Source organism: Populus nigra, chromosome 11, assembly GCF_951802175.1.
Source record: "Populus nigra chromosome 11, ddPopNigr1.1, whole genome shotgun sequence".
NCBI classification, from domain to species: Eukaryota; Viridiplantae; Streptophyta; class Magnoliopsida; order Malpighiales; family Salicaceae; genus Populus; species Populus nigra.
In genome coordinates this window covers 15515035-15533111 of record NC_084862.1, presented here as the reverse complement: position 1 = coordinate 15533111, position 18077 = coordinate 15515035, and the positions used below count along the sequence as shown (strand labels likewise).

At 29.6% G+C, this 18077-nt stretch overlaps 1 protein-coding gene across 6 annotated transcripts in view; it reads right to left on the bottom strand.

The window, feature by feature from the left end:
* LOC133668352 (disease resistance protein RUN1-like) overlaps positions 1-16975 on the bottom strand; it is a 40689-nt gene extending 23714 nt beyond the window's left edge. For 3 of the 6 annotated variants that reach the window (XM_062088131.1, XM_062088133.1, XM_062088138.1), the window contains exon 1: positions 16641-16975. Coding sequence is in view for 3 of the 6 variants with exons in the window: in XM_062088135.1 (XP_061944119.1) it covers positions 11497-11519; positions 12226-12835; positions 13130-14029; positions 14137-14412; positions 14510-15638; positions 15750-16240 (3429 nt within the window). In the remaining 3 variants the exon portion in view is untranslated. Of the gene's footprint in view, positions 1-11255; positions 11520-12225; positions 12836-13129; positions 14030-14136; positions 14413-14509; positions 15639-15749; positions 16246-16366; positions 16558-16640 lie in introns of those variants that run through there. The other 3 variants (XM_062088135.1, XM_062088137.1, XM_062088134.1) reach the window with 3 other exon arrangements.
* Positions 16976-18077: the final 1102 nt, after the last annotated feature.

Sequence of the window (18077 nt, the reverse complement as noted above, 5' to 3'; positions counted from 1 at the left end):
CCTGAAGCAAAATTTTCAATAAACAATTTTAAAAATAATTGAATTTTTTTTACAATTTAAAATTATAATTTTAGAAATTAAAACACTGTAATTGATATAGCTTTCTTGGAAATACTTTGCAATTAAATCATTCAATGACAGTTTTTCTAATAATGAACATTTTTCCTTCTCCACGGTAGCTCATCCAATATGGTACGAGCTAACGTGGAGAAGGATGCTCATTGTCATCCAATTTGGCATGAGCGAGTATAACATATTCTTTATAATAATGTTATTCCTATCACATTATTATAAATAATAAAAGCAACGGTAGAATATTGTTTGAATATAAACGAAGTGTGCAAGCTCAAGTACTGGACAGACAAACCAATCTGGCATGGGATTGGTTTTGAAAAGCTTTTTATTTATTTATTTCTCTCTCTATATTGTAGGTTTGAAAAGCTTTTCATTTTTCTTCCTGCAGATCCTTTGCAAAGTTTCCATAACAACTGGATCCACGCATTAACATTAATTATTGAGGTCGAAAAGGCTCTTCCAAGCTATTGTTGATCAACATAAAATCAAACAAAGATTTTGATTACCCTCCATTATTGTTCTCTCTTAACCGTTCTTCTTTTCTGTGTATCATGCTAAGGGTAATAAAAAAAGAAGAAAATGAACAAAGGAGTTAGTGATGATTTCAATTATCTAATAATTACAAAAAAAATAATTAATTGTGTCTAGTACTCGCGATTTAGAGTTTTTGTTAATAGATACAGATTGGTTTGGAAAGGCAATGAAAACTGCTTCTTTCTAAAAACATTCAGACTTCTTCCTGTCAATCAATCCACGGCAACCATGAAAGACTCCTGGGCTAAAACAGTGCGAACACTAACTTTTATTTGTTTCTTTTTGCCAAAGCCATTACATCTAAGATAGAAAGTGGCATAAAGCTCTCACAGTAGTTCCCTCTTTCACGCTCGGTGGAGAATGGGAAAGTGGATAGTTCCCACTTTCCACTCGTAAAGGACTCAAGCATTCTAAACATGGTTTTTTTTTTTTTTTTCCAGTTGAGGAATTTTATCAAACACCTGATACGCGTCTTTAAAAAAATTATTTCGTGGGCGGCAAGGGCCGAATGATAACTGCTGCCAACTAATAGATACATGGATTTTTCCTATTTCATCTCTCTGTCCGTTCTTACATTTATCAGAACCACAAACAGGAGAACACCAACTCCGCATTTAATGATTTATTCCTTTGAATTCAATTCCTACTTGTTGGAATGACTCAAAGCTACTTGAGCTGTAGTGGCGAAATTGGGGGTAGTTTGTTGAGAGCATGCATTAGTGGGAGCTTCTTGCTTTCTTAGATAGAAACAAACTTGTACCTGGTCCTCTTCCAGGCCCTTGAAGCCATGGTTGTAAATCAAAGCTATTTTATCTTTAAGTCTTCTGTCCTGTCGAGTTCTATGTATAGTCGAAATTACCTCTCTCTCATTCTCACTCTCATACTGAATGAAAATCAAATGGGGTGTTTGCTTTTTTATTGAGGAGGCCGTGTAAAGAAGGGAAAGGGAACAAGAAATCTTAGAAAGAGATTCTTTATTTCTTTCTTGTTCTCTGATTTCACCTATCTTTAATATTTATTAAGAATATTTTTTTATTTCTTTCTGTTTTTTTTTATTAAGAATGTTTTAATTCATTCTATTCTTTAGCTAGATATATAGAATAAAAATTGGTACCATTTATTTGATCTAATTTCTATTTTCTTGTTACTATCCTCTAATTTATTATCACTAGATATATATAAAAAATAAATATTTTTTTCATATTAAAATAAATATTCCTTTTCATTTAAATAAAAGATCCAATTGAAAAGGCTAGTTAATGGCTTCTTTCTAATAAATTCAAAGGATGTACCATATATATTATGATATGTTTATAGGTAATTTAAAAACCTCAATTTATATCATATATATTATGTTGCTTGGAATTTTTCTTGTTACATTTGTTTTTTTTGTTGTTTTTCTGTTTAAAGCATGTAAACTCAGTTCTTTTTAATATTTTAATATAAGAATTTTTAGGATAATATATATTTTTCTCTGTTATTTATATTTAGTTTAGAAATTTTAATATTTATTTCTATTCAATATTACTAAACTTTTATATTTTTTTCTACTTCAAAAGAATAATTTTTCTATTTTATTTTTTTATTCAATATCATGAGGTTTTTCTACCTAAAAAGTAATAATTTTTCTATATAGTTGTTTTTATTTTAAAAATAATAGTTTTTTTCTATATATTCAGAGAAAGAATTCTCTCTTGCAAATTATTAGGTAGAAAAGGTCACTGCTATCATTTTTCTTCCTCTGCATACTTTCCAGAGCAACTGGGTCCACGCGTTAACATTATTGAGGTCGAAAAGGTTACTGCTATCAAACTCTTGCAAGCTATTGTTGACCATTGTACTGAAAACACAACAGAAAATCAAAGCAAAGATTTTGATTCCCCTCCATTATTCTTCTTTCTTGACCGTTCTTCTTTTCTGTGTATCATGCTAAGGGTAATAAAAAAAGATGAAAATGAACAAAGGAGTTAGTGATGATTTCAATTATCTGATAATTACACAAAACCTTCTCTTTTATTGAAAAAAAAATATAAAATTCGGTGGCCAAAACGAAAATAGGTAAAGACCAAAGAACCCCTGGCCTCAATGGTAGTGCCTGAAACTTTTCAAGTTGTGCAAAGATATTATGGATATTGTATGTACACTTGCAAGTTGCTCTAATTAATATTCTAAAATGCCGAAGTTGACCCGCAATGAAATAAAAAAAAAATTCCCTCGTAAATTTTAAAGGTGGCTTTTCCTTTCAACGAATGGAGGAAGTAAGTTGAGGAATATTCTAAATATCAAATATTATAATTTGAGCATAGTATAACATACTAGCTATTTAATGCTTCTTCTTCTTCTTTTTTTGCATTATTGTACTTTTTGACCATAAAGTAATACCCAATTACTGTTTTTTTATGAAGAAATGGCTGAATTAAATTTTTTTCAAGTATTTTGTTTATTTTAAATTTGTTTTCATGGCATGTTTATTTTGGTTTTTTAAGATTACTTGGTTTCAAATTTCTTTTTATATGGTTTTTTATCAATTTTTTTTTTTAAATCCCAACTATATTATTATCAGTTTCATTTTTATAGGCTTTAATGATACTTCAAATTACTTTTAAATTTCCTCGTGTGATTCTCATTCTAAAGGGGTCCAGTGAGGGAGACCAGTATTGCAGTTTATTCAACAAAGAAACATGTTGCAATTACTGAGAAAGGTTGAGCCACATGCATAAACATTTTAAAAAAAAAAAACCAATGAAAAAGAGATGGAATCTGTGTTCTATCAGCTTTTGTCACTTTTTTTCTAAGAAAAAGGAAAAGGAAGTTAGATATAGACCTTCCTTTGGCCTTTTGTCTCCTGTCACATGCCCATGTTTTTGTCTCCGCGTATATATTTAATTACAGACTTTACTTCCTTCTTTCTATTTGTTTTGTTTTTATTTGTTTACTTAGTGTGGAAGTTTTTCCTAATTTTATAAATGATTTAGATTTTCTTGAGTTTGTTTTTTTATTATTTATTGAATTTTTCTGGCTAATTTTTAAAGTTAATATTTTTTGATTTCATCCTTAAATATTTGAAATCTTTTTTTAATAATTTATAAAACTATAATTATTTTTCAATTTCACCTCTAATTTTTTTATCTATCAAGTTTTGGTCTATATTTTTTATTGTTATTTGTTTTTTTCATAAAAATATTTTAAATTAATTTTCTTTTTTTACAATTTCATCTTTCTTAACCTTTTCATTTCACTATCAATTGTCTATTACATACGTTTGTTATTAAGATTTGAAGAATGAAACAAAAAAAAAGGCTTTCTAGTGTTAAACCTTTAAAAAAGAAGCAACATATTGAAGTTGATGATAAGAAAAAGTGATGGAAAATATCATAACCTATTTTTAGATTATTCTTAAATTTATTTTTTTTTTTTCAAAAAAAAATTAAAACAATGATGTTTTGAACAATACTATTCTCCTTCTTCCCCTACGTGCGCAGAGGCAGGGAAGAAGGAGATTTTCCAGTGAGGGAGACCAAACTGCTTGACGAGCTGGAAAGAAAAAAAGCAATTTATGAGAAGGTAAATAGAATGATGGTCTATCGTTGAGGGGAAGATAATTTTGTCCTTTCCTTTTGTTTCCTCTGAAGACATAAAGTTAATTATAATTAATTAATAATTTGAACAATCTCGAGCAAGCTTAATTTAATATAATTTCATTTCTAAAAATGCATTTTATTGTAAAACTATATCTTTTATTTGTAAAGACTTATTAATTCATCTCAAAATTTAAACTATTAAAATAAATTCTAGAATATAATTTATATTATTTTTTAATATACTTCCTAAATTAAAGCCCTTTTAATCAAAACCTACACAATTACAGATTGAAATTTACTTATTGATAGTTTCGTGTTATCTAATTTCACCCATCTTTTATATTTATTAAGAATATTTTTTTATGTTTTTTTATTAAGAATATTTTAATTCATTCTATTCTTTTTCACTAGATGTATCATAATAGGAACTGATACCATTTATTCAATCTACTTTCTATTTTCTTGTTACTATCTCTAATTTATTATTATTAGATATATCAGAAAAAGAAATATTTTTTTCATAATAAAATAAATTTTCCTTTTCATTTAAATAAAAAAATCCAATTGAAAAAGCTAATTAATGGTAAGCGGTTCTTACTTTACATTACACGTTACTTCTAATAAATTCAAAGGATATACAGTGCACCTATTAAAATCATGTTATGTTTAAAGATAATTCAAAAACCTCAATTTAGTCTCAAAATATACTATCCTATAATTAATTGTATTGTGTAGAATTTTTTTTGTTACATTTTTTATTTTTGGTATATGCTCAGTTCATGTGATAAATTAAGATTTTAATATAAGAATTTTTAGGATAATAAATATTTTTAGAATTTTTAGGTAAGACAAACCTTATCTTGTTATTTTGAATTGACTAAAAAATATTCATCATCTTTATTGCAAATTATTAGCAATGCAATAATCATAATAATTATAAAAGAGGTAAAAGGTAATAGTACGTAGAGGAATTTGGTGGCAACAACTGCTGGCTCCACGCGTTAAAAAAAGCAAGGAAAGAGAGAGAGGACCTTTGAATTGTCGGCTTGTCCTCTCTTTCTTTCTCACTCATACTGATTGAAAATCAAAATCATATAATTGATATTTGCTTTTTTCATGGAAAGAAGGGAAAGATGGAGTGGGGGTTGTTTCCTTTTCCTTTTCCTTTTTATTTCTCTCTTCGAAAAACTTTATGTCTTTTTGCGTTCCTTTCGTAGTAATTGCAACACTCTAAAATTTGATTAAAGGACTTACTTTCTTAAATTATACGAAAATTAATCCATGAATATTATTTTTTAATAATAAAAGGAGAAAAAATAGCTACATTTGTTCCAAATCCTAGCCCAGATTTTGCTAAAATTCGACCTAAAATTGAGAACTGGCGCCTAAAATTGAGAACTGGCTCTAGCAAGCTGAGTTTAACCCTGACCTGTACCACTTGTGCTCAATTATTGTCCTTTTTGGGTAATTTAGAGGGCCAAGGGTTCGAGGACAAAATACTGCTTCGCATAAAATATAGTGGTTGCTGTGGCCAGAATATTTGAGGGACTCTACCATACGGTTTACAAGGTAACTAAACACATTTAAATACATAATAGAATTAATTATAAATTTAAATGATAAAAATAAAACTTGATAATATCTTAAAATCTTTTATCTACGCAACCAGTGACTAAACTACAATTGATAATAGAATTAATGCTGGATGGAAGAGCTAATTATCCATAAGCAACTACTGCTTTAAATCTTGATAAATAAGTTCCCACTATCATATTCAGTAAATGCAACAAACACGTGATACACACCAAAGTGCGCACCTTGAAAGAAATAACAGCCCCACAAACACGTGTTCTTCCATTTACCAGCCCCACAAACACCAAAGTACCAATTCTTTGGATTTTATCATGAAAAATTGCGGTGTTTCAATGTTTGTGAAGACCTCACTCTTCTAACAATTCATCAAGCATTAATAAATGAAAAATTGCGGTGTTTCAATGTTTCGTGCATGCTAGGGATAATAAAAAAAAAAATTGAAAAAAGGAGATTACTGATGATTTCAATTATCTAATAATTACACAAAACCTTCTCTTTTAATATTTGATTAAACCCTTTGCTCTGTAATTCTCATTTTAAATTATTTGATGCCAGCAAAAAATATTCATCTTTAATTTAGAAAAAAAAAAACTTTAGTACTAGCTGTAAGACTATGGCTGCACTCTTAATTATTTTAAATCATTTTGATTTGTAGATCTATTCGGCATCCCCTCAGAATAAAATATGAGTTACCTCTATATTTGTAGATCAGATTATAGAAGCTATGAAATTACAGCATGATAGAAGAGGAAGTTTATAGAAGTTTTACAAAGAGATTATATATCTCTTTCTTGTTCTCTAATTTTATCCATCTTTTATATTTATTAAAAACATATTTTATTTCTTTTTGTGTTTTCTTTTCTGTTCTTTTTCATTCTATTCTTCGAACTTCTTCGCCAGATATACCATAATATGAACTAGTACAATTCATTCAAACCAATTCCTATTTTCTAATTTATTATTATCATGTTTATCAGAAAAATAAATATTTTTTTTATAATTTAAATTACACATTACTTGTAATAAATTCAAAGGATGCATTGTCCACCTATTAAAACCATAATATATTTAAAGGTAATTGAAAAATCTTAATTTAGTCTCAAAATATACGATTCCATCATTAATTGTGTATCATGTACTCTTTTATCAATTTTATCTCAAACATAATTTATACTAGAAAATAAGCCATTATTCAACATTGTTGATCAATAATAAATATTTTTTAGGCTTATCTTGGAACCTCGCTTTAAGATTAATTGACGAGAATAAGAAAATCTTGTGCAAAGTATACAAAATTCATTATTAATCATCAATTTAACCTTATTTTGTTTTTTTTTAATTGAACTTAACTCACTAAAAAATGCTCATCATCTTTCCATCAGATAATCTGCTAATCACAGCCTCGGGTGGAATTTGTTTTTTTTGTTACATTTGTTTTTTCTGATTTTAGCATATAGACTTATTCCACATGACAAATTAGTTTTTTATAGATATAAAATATGATAAATGAGATTTTAACATCAATTTGTGTGGAATAATAAATACTTTTTTCAGTTACTTTTATTTAGTTTAGAAATTCTATTTTTTTTTCTATCCAGTACTATTAAACTCTTATATTTTATTTCTTACTCAATATTATCAAGCTTCTCAACTTTTTCAAGCTGTAAGACTATGGACACAACATGTTTTCGCTTAATTCGGTAGGCTCTTAGCACCTATTTGGCATCCCCTTGGGAAGAATTATGATTTATGAAATTAGTTGGATCCCACCAGCTGGGAGAAGCTATGAAATTACGACGAGCTGAAGAGTAAAGTGACATAAGCGTCGACGGTTAACCAAATTATTTATATTCTGTACAGTAAAAGTAATATTTTATTGATAAGTAAAGAAATATCAAACAGATTTTTAGAGTAAAGTTTGTTTATGCTTATCAAGACTTGACAAGTCAGTCAATCAAGATAAAAAAATATACTCAAATCTAGGAAATATATTTATTTTCTTGTTATTTTTGGATTATTTGCTTGATTTTCCTAGTTATTCTCGATTTATTTTAATAGATTTATTTAGCTATTATATAAATAGTTGATGTTCTATTTTCTAAAACAATTTAAAAATAATTGATTTTTTTTACAATTTAAAATTAAAATTAGAATTTTAGGAATCGAAGAACTCCAATTCTTTTAGCTTTGTTGCAAATACTTTAGTTCACGCCTCCACGGCAGTTTTTCAAAAATAATATACGGAGAAAGAACAAGGAATTTGGAGCGGTAATTTCGTGGTGGTTGCAGCAATTGGATCCCACGCGTTCACATTATTGAGGTCGAAGAGGCTACTGCTAGAAACAGATTTTGCTTCAACACACCATTCTATCAATGATTTTGAAAAACTCGTAACTTTTTTAGCTTTCTTGCAAATACTTTGCAATTAAATCAGTCCAGGAAATTCTTTAAAGTTTACCACCAGGAAATTTCCTGTGTACGTATATTACTGGAAATTTCGAGTCAAATTTCCAGTTCCAGCCAATGCAAGGCAGCAATAATAGAGTAAACCTATAAATAAACTAATCAAATAATATATTCAAATAAAATCAGCCAAGTCAGGGACCCAAAACAGTCCCTACATTAAGAATTCATTCAAAAGAGTTATACAATATTTTTATTATTTGGTTCAGGAAAGACTCTTTAATTATATATTAAAACCTAGCATTATGTAATTCTAAAACTATATTAATACTATCTATATTAGAAAAATATTTTTTTTTATAATTTGTATGCACAGTCCATGATATGTTTAAAGATAATTGAAAATTTTTAATTTACTCATTTTTATATCCAATGCCATCATTAATTACCATGTCTTTTATCAATTTTATTTCAAATCTTGTTTTACATATTTGACAATATTAGTTTATAAACTTTGACCCTCTAAAATATTATGTTCACTAATTTTATTTGACATAAAAATTTACCACAAAATATTTTCATGTATCTAATATTTCCCTGTAAAATTTCAGCTTTATCTAATATATAGTTTGAAAGATATGTTTAATTTCGCAAAACTAGTCAGCAAACATTTTAAGACTTTGAACTTAAATTGATTCATATTATAAATTTAGTAAACTTGTAAAATAGGACCAATTTTATTGAGTTTACTGATTTTACTAATTTTACAGGAGTTACGTCTGATTTTACTGGTTTTGAGTTTTTAATCCGATGGAATATGTTAATATATATTGACTCATAAAATTTTATGAGTTAACTCATAATTTTAACAGATAAAAACTTTCTAGTTTCTTTATTTTAAAAAATAATTTTTATATTTACTTGTTTTTATTTTAAAAATAATATTTTTTTCTATTCAGTGAAAGAATTCTATGTTGCAAATTATTAGCAATGCAATCATTTTTCTTCCTCGAGATCCTATGCAAAATTTCCACAAGAACTGGGGTCCACGCGTTAACATCACCCAAGTCGAACAGGTTACCGCTAACAAAGATTTTGATTCCCCTCCATTATTGGACTGTATAAGTATGGTTATAGTCAATTTTTTAAATATTTTTTATGTAAAAATATATTAAAATAATATATATATATTTTTTAATTTGTAACATTACATGCTGTTTAATTATATTGACTTATAATGGTATATAGATTTATCTTATTATCCCGTGATTTAATTAATTTTAATGTGATTGTTATAAGTATAATAATAATAAAAAAAAAAACTTGTTACGATAGAGAAGAGAAGAACGAAGGTATTATTTATTTTAGAAATTAACAAACTTTAATTCTTTAGCTTTTTGCGAATACTTTGCAAGAACTCAGTCAATGATAGTTCTTCAATTCATTGTTAAGTAGAAAGCACTAGAAAAACAATTCTATGTAAAATACTATAAATTTCGAGTCAATGCAAAACAGCAATAGTAAAGTCAACCTATAATTGGACTAATCAAATTCAATTCAAATCAAATCAGTCAAAGACTAACAAATAATATATTCAAATTAAATCAGCCAAGTTGGATACCCAAAACAATCCCTACGTTAACAATTCATTCAAGAAAGTTATATTATACATTATTATATTTTCATTATTCGGTTAAGGAGAGACTCTTTAATTATATATTAAAACCTAGCATTATGTAATTCTAATACTATATTTTGAATAATTCTAAGGAAGAAATTATAATGTAATTGTAATTAAGTTTTTAGAAATCTTACAAATAGATTCTACATCTCTTTCTTATTCTCTAATATTTTCATTCATCTTTTATATTTATTAAAACATTTTTTTCTTTTTTATTAATACTATATTACTTTCTTTCACTAGATATATCATAATATAAACTGGTTTCACTTATTCGATCTAATTCTTATTTTCTTGTTACTATCATTTAATTTATTATTATAAGATATATCAAAAAAGATAAATATTTTTCATGATAAAATAAATTTTATTTTTCATTTAAATAAAAGATCCAATTGAAAACGCTAGTTAATGGTATGTGCTTCATACTATATTTATTACACGTTCATTTTAATAAATTTAAAAGATGTACCGTTCACCTATTAAAATCATGTTATCTTTGAAGGTAATTCAAAAACCTCAATATAGTCTCAAAATATACGATCTCATCATTAATTGTGTTTTAATTTTATCAATTTCATTTTAAACATAATTCAATAAAATAAATATTGATAATCAATAATAAATCTTGATGATTAATAATATATTTTGTATAATTTGCACATGATTTCTTATTCTCGTGATCAATTCATTCCAAAGAGAGGTTTCACAATAAGCCTCAACAAACCTTATTTTGTTATTTTGAATTGAAATTAATTTACTAAAAAATGTCCATCATCTTTTTAATCTGTTAATCACATCTTTGTGTGGAATTTTTTTTGTTACATTTTTTTTGCCAAAGCCATTACATCTAAGACAGAAAGTGGCATAAAGCTCTCATAGTACTTCCCACTTTCACATCAGTTTCCACTCGAAAATGACTAAAGCATTCTAAACAAGGTTTTATTTTTTTTCCAGTTGAGGAATTTTATCAAACACCTGATACGCGTCATTAAAAAATTAACAGCAGGATAAAGGGATTTCGTGGGAAGCAAGGACCGAATGATAACTGCTGCCAACTAATAGATACATGAATTTTTCCTGGTCCTATTCCAGGCCCTTGAAGCCATTGATGTAAATCAATGCTATTTTATCTTTAAGTCTTCTGTCCTGTCGAGTTCTTTGTATAGTCGAAATTACCTCTCTCTCTCTCACTCTCATACTGAATGAAAATCAAATGGGGTGTTTGCTTTTTCATTGAGTAAGCCATGTAAAGAAGGGAATGGGAACAAGAAAGATGGGGGTGGTTTCCTTTTGCTCTTGTTTCCAATCAATAATCTCTTCCTAGAAAACCAATTTATTTCTAACTAACATCAAGGATTTTCATCTTTTGAAGTGAGGAAAAAAAATGAAACAATATTCATCAAAATTTATAACTTGAAAATATAAATTACATCATGGATAATAATTAACAACTAGGATGTCCAATATAAAAGCGGATGGAAAAGATTTCAAAGAGCGTTCAATAAAACTTTCAAGCTTGAAAAATGATCTTCAAGCCAATAAATATATATCAATACATCAGATAGAAGTACCGTACTAATTTGAAGTAACTTCAAGCATCTCTATGTAAAATGATCTTGTGATATCTCATCCATCCAGGTCCTTAATACCTATAAAACCAACAAATTCAGTAGAACTTTCAAGTTTGGAAATAAAGTTAACCGTGCATGATTATATATGCATTTTGTTATTAAAAACAATTCCCCTTCACTTTTAATTAAGAAACTTACTTTGTAATAAAAAAAGGTTAATATCATATTGTTTTCATTTTTGTTTTAAAATATTGAATTTGAAATAAAATATTAAAACATTATTCAATTTTTTATTTAAATGTAAAAAAGCAAAAATCAGTTTTCAATATTTTCTAAATAAACTAAAGTGATTTTAATAAAATATGTTAGTGATTGTTGGCTTTTTGTTTTTCAAAAAATAATTATTAAAGATATAATTTATTTTTTGAGTGATATTGGATAGATCTAATTATTAACGATAATATTTATTTTTTAAAATTAAAAAAGAAAAATATTATCATAAAATCAAGAGATAAAAAATAAACCAATCAGACTTTAAATATTTAATAAAAACATTATTAAATATAATATTTAATCTCTTAAATTAAATAGAATAAAATAGAAATAACTAAAGGAAATATGTATTCCTACCAAAAAGCCTTAAATTTTTAATATTTGTTTTTAGTAAAGATGATATTTAATTTTTTATATTACATAATAATAATAAAATCATTAAAGATAATATTTAATCTCATAAATTAAATATAATAGAATAAAAATAAATAAAGGAAATATTTGCTCTTACCAGAAATCCACATATCGAAGGAAAGTTCTTGCAGCTTCGCAAATAAAAAGTCACTCCATTGCTTAGGTGTAGACGCTGTAATTGAACCACAATGGGGATGAGGAAGCAGATGACACAGCGGTGGTGAAAGCATCACTGTATCTCTTCCCACTTCCGCTTCTTCAAATGAATCTGACTTCCCTGCGATCACATGGACCCCACATTCTTCAACGTGTACGGGTTTGACTTGCAAACCGTTGTACACCGCATACAGTGATGGCACTGAAGAAATGCATAGTTCCAATTCGTCATCTCCACAGTAATTTTCCATTGCCATTTCACTTCTACTTATGTATCTTATCCATCCCACACCTGTTGATGGGAGAGTTTCTGCTATTTCTTTATCGTCAAACAATTGAATACCATTGCTTTTATTTCTTATAATAATAATAACGCGAGTCTCCATGGGATAATAATTTGGGTCTGGACAGACAAACCCAACAACTAAGCCATGGAAGACTGGAGGTATATGGAATGACAATGAGCATCCTTCTCCACTGTAGCTCATCCAATTTGGCATCTTACCAGAAAGGGGGCAAATACGATATGAGTGACGACCGTTGCACATTGCCTGTATAAATATATTATCATAAAATCAAGAAATAAAAAATAAAACCAATCAGACTTTAAATATTTAATAAAAAATATTATTAAAGATAATATTTAATTTTTTAGATTAAATAAGAAAAATAAAAAATATTATTAAACATGATATTTATTTTTTAAAATAAAATAATAATAATAATGATTATTGCCTGTATACATATTGATTTCAAGGAATGCTGAGATTTTAGACATTAATCAATGCATGTGCCAATTGTGTGTGTTTATTGTTGTGCGAAAGAGAGACCGAAAGAAATAGTACCTCAAAAACGCTCTTCTGTAATTTCTTTGGTGAATGCCCGCTCCTCCTATCAACTTCTAAACTCCAGAAACTATTATTTAGACCTTCAATGCCCTGAATTTCTTCTAACGAATGACTGTTATATAGATTTATAAGTAGTTCTTTTTTTGACTGGATTGGTATTCTTACTCTTTCCAATGATTTGCAATCACATGCAACCAAACAGTCTAAACTTGAGGGAAGATCTGGGATTGATACAAGATTGCTGCAAAAACGGACTGTCAAGATCCCTAGCTTGGGAAGGAAGCCGATCCCAGAAGGCAGGCTAGAGAATTCGTTTCCATCTAGATCCAATTCTTCTAGAGCAGACAAACACCTAAAATCAACACAGTTAGTTGCGCGATCAGACAAATTACCATTAAAAAGCTTAAGACGTTTCAGTAATCTCCATTCAGTGAAAGATGTTGGCAGCCAACGTTTCAAATTTGAAACACCTGCTGAAATCAAAGAACAACTTGGTGGAGTCGGACTGCATCCACGCAATGATAACCTTCTAACATACTTTAATTGCCCAATTGAAGAGAGAAATTGCTCAGTTTTAATCCCATCGGCTAGCAGCTCAGTTAAGGATTCCATATCACCCATGCGTTCTGGCAATTTCTCAAGTTGTGAACATCCAGAAATATTCAGAGTTTGAAGAGACTTTACATTACCAATGCTTTCAGGGAGAGTCTTCAGACTCCGACATCCCTCGAGATTCAAGAAAACGAGGCTCGTCGAATGTCCAATTGATTGATGCACCTCAACTAAACTTGAGCAACCTTTTAGAATTAGTTTCTCTAGGCTTGAACTGTGCAAGTTTGGTGTTTTAATAAGGTGCTGAGAATGACTGAGATTAAGGATTTTTAGCTTGTCGAGAATCTGTCATAATAGAGAGTAAAATAATGACAATTAATCATAGAAAGTCATAACATGTAAATATAAATTACATGCTGAAGAAATTTTGGGGATTCCAGCATGTTTCGCACCTTTTTTCCCTTCCATAGTTCTTTGAGGTTACTGTACTGCATATCAAGAACAACTAGATAGTCTCCGGTAAAATCAGATGGAAAATATTTCAAAGGACATTCATGCCAACAAATCCACATCAACTCTTTAGAAAGCAGTTCGAAGGATCCGGTGAGATATACTCCATTGATTTGGAGTAAATTTAAGAATTTCATTTCTGCAAATGATCCTGCGCTAAGTGATTTAGCTTCTGATGCTCTGACATCCAGTGCAAGACCCTCTACAACTTCCGTACCCTAAAAAAAAACAATACAGCTTTAATACAATTATTTGTAATAAGTTTGACTAGAAAATACGCATGACTATGCTTTCGTGTATGCATTTAGCTCTTACCTTCTGGTGGTCAAGTACATTCCATGCATCGTCTTTATTCCAAATTCTGGTCCTTTTTCCTGGAAGCAAGGGAGACGCTTTACAAACGACCTCCCTTCCCATGTCTCGTAATAGATCATGCATGGCTACCATCTCTCCAAACAACTGCTTTTTATCTTTAATGTTACACCCATGAAATTGAATCAGAGACCTTTCACGGAGAGTTTCCAAAACAACTTCTGGATTGAGGCGGCAACGGGCTCCTAGCACTTTTGCGACGTATTCTTTCTCTATACCAATAAAGAAGCATGCAATATCAAGGAATGCTCTTTGTAGTTCACCATCAAGTGCGTGATAACTTATTAGAAGCTTTCCTTGAATATCTTGGTTTGGAATTCTGCTCAAGTTGTCAATTTCACTTTCCCATCTATCTTTGTTTTTCCCGTACAGACAAGCTCCTATAACCTTAAGAGCTAAAGGAAGTCCTCCACAGTAACCAACGGCTTTCGTCGAAAGCTCAATGTAATCTTCTGCTGGCTTGGTGTCCTTAAAGGCATGCCTGCTGAAAAGCTGAAGGGACTCGTCTGGTTCCAATTCTTCGATCTGACATGTTAGATCTGCTTCACGAAGAAGATCTGAATCTCTTGTTGTAATAATTACTCTACTTCCGGGACCAAACCAACTTCGATCTCCCATCAATGCATTTCGCTGGTCCGGATGAGCCACATCATCAGCGACAACAAGAACTCTTTTGCGACGAAGTCGTTCTTTGATCAGAACCTTTCCTCTATCAACACAATCGAAGTTTGCAACATATTGATTTAAAATGTCACGAAGAAGTTGCTTTTGTAAATCAACAAGACCACCATTAAATTGTTTTGATCTTTCATTTATATCCGAAAGAAAACAGCTTCCCTCGAATTCATAGCAGAGTTGATTAAATACAACTTGTGCTATAGTTGTCTTTCCTATTCCTGGCATCCCATGTATGCCCACAATGCGTACATCATCTGTTGCAGTACTTAGAAAGTCAAAAATATTGCGAGCAAGCCGATCCATACCTACTAGGTGCTCAGGAACATATAAGTACTTGGGTTCTAATTTCTTCAACACGTCCTTGATGATCTCTTTGATAAATTTTGCTTCATGCCTGCTCATAGACAAAAGCAAGTCATCGATAGCAAGTCAATTAAGTATTTTATTGTTTCACATTGAAAAATGTAAAGTATAGTGACTCCATAAATTTGGAAAAAAGGCATACCCATTTGCCATATCATTGAGATTCCATCCAGATAGATTTCCAGCCTCCTCAAGAGCTTTTCTCCACTCCTTCACCAACTTCTCTTCAAAACGCTCTTCATGCTTATCAAATGCCTCTGCAAAACTGCCAGTCTGTTTTCTCACATCTGAAGGATCAATGTCATAGAATATAGGAAGAACAATCTGACCGGTTTTCTTCCTTTTGCACTTCAGAATCTCTACAAGTTCATTGAGACACCATCTAGATGAAGCATATCCTTTTGAGAAGACAACTATGGATATCTTTGATTCTCGAATTGCCTCGAGAAGATTCTCGGAGATTTCTTCTCCTCTAGGAAGTTGATCATCATCTCGAAAAGTGTGGATTCCTGCTTGGACTAAGGCAGTATATAGATGATCTACAAATGTCTTGCGAGTATCTTCTCCTCTAAAACTCAGGACGACATCATAGGCCCCTTCTGGTCTACTACGAGAAGACTCTGGCTCTGTCATTTCAGCTGCAGAATTTAAGGAACAATCAATTAGCAATTGCTGATACATGTGAAGTGATCATCGAAGATAATACAGCAATTTAAGCTTAATAATGAGAGAGCATAAGACAATAGCAACTGAAGTTACATTGTATTAAACTCAATCTATCTAGAAGATCAAGGAAGGCAGCCACCAGTTGTCACTGCCCAGCCACCAACCGTCCAGTTGTCAGCTACCAGCCACCAGCTGTTTGTCGCCACAACTGCCAGCCGTTTTCACACTTGAAGGTTGAATTTTCTTGTTTTGAATTCGTGTATAAATAGCAAGCTGAGCTTATGCTATTATGTGTGGAGAGAAGAGAGTGAAACACTAGAGAGAAATTAAAACAAGAAAGAACCAAAGAAGAGTTAGCCGTATATACCTGTGTATAACAAAGAGTTAGCTATGAAATTGCCGCAATCGGAGATAGAAGTTTTGCAACTGAAGTTATTGAATAGGAGAAATGGGGTGTTCAAATCGAATCAGCGGTTCATGTATATATAGACAAACACATCTGCCTTTGCTGGCTTTATTTATTGCGAGTATGTTTCCTTGCAAATTATTAGCAATGCAATAATTGTCAAAGAATAAATTATTGAGCTGGAATTTAGAGTGGTAACTTTCGTGGTGCTTGCTGATATTGGAGTATGAGTGTTCTTTGGAGCTGGGTGACCCAGTTTGGAATTTAGAGGAGATTTAGACATTGACTTGGAGTCAACTGACAAAATGAAACCAAGGTTTGATCTTGTTTCTTTTCTAAACGACTGTGAAGACATGAAATATTTTAATTTTTTTAACTTTTCCTGTTCATTACTGCTAGCTGTCTACATCTATCAGCCGTGGTGTCTTGGCAGTTGAATTGCAATATCAAATCAAATGGCATAATTTTCCACGTACAGTTGAGTCTTCTTTCTTTGGCTTATTGGCCTCTTAATTCTTCGCTGGTGTTAGCATTTGCATCAATCGACATCAATAATTAATAGTGACATCAAGAGGTTGACTATATCCTCTTTGTTTTTACATTTTAAAAAACAATTAAAAAATTTTAAATTTTATTTATTATTTTACATTAAATTAATACATTTTTAAATAAAAAAATATTTTAAAAAACAATTATTACCACAAATTATCAATTCCCACCTCTATAGTTATCACATTGCTTCTACTCTTCTCTTCGCTTTTAGAATACCGATGAGAGTGGCATTGCGTGAATCTCAAATATATTAAAGCAGATTTAGTCACTTCGAAGGTGATTCTACCTATAGAATTATGGTTAATGTAGGATGGAAAAATATCATTCAATATAAATAAAATATATGTAAATCACACGACTATTGTGCAAATACATAAATTACATCGTGCAATCCAAAAAAATTATTAGCAATGCAATCATTTTTTTTTAATGATCAATAAAACAGATTTTGCTTCAACACACCTTCTATCAATGGGCCATATGATTTTGCAAATTTGATGCAGTGGACTTGCAAACTAACGAGTTTTTTTTAAAAAAAAATAAATAACTTTAAAGGATATAATTAAAAAAGAAAATCATGTAGTTTCAAAATATACACCTCATTATTTAGTTTGGAAATTGTATTTATTTCTATTCAGTTTTATTAAACTTTTATAATTTTTTCTACTTGAAAAGAATAATTTTTTTATTTTATTTTTTATTCAATATTATCAGGAATTTCTAGTTTTTTATTTAAAAAATACTAATTTTTAAATTTACTTCTTGTTATTTTAAAAATAATATTTTTCTATTCAGTGAAAGAATTCTCTCTTGCAAATTATTAGCAATGCAATCATTTTTTTTTTC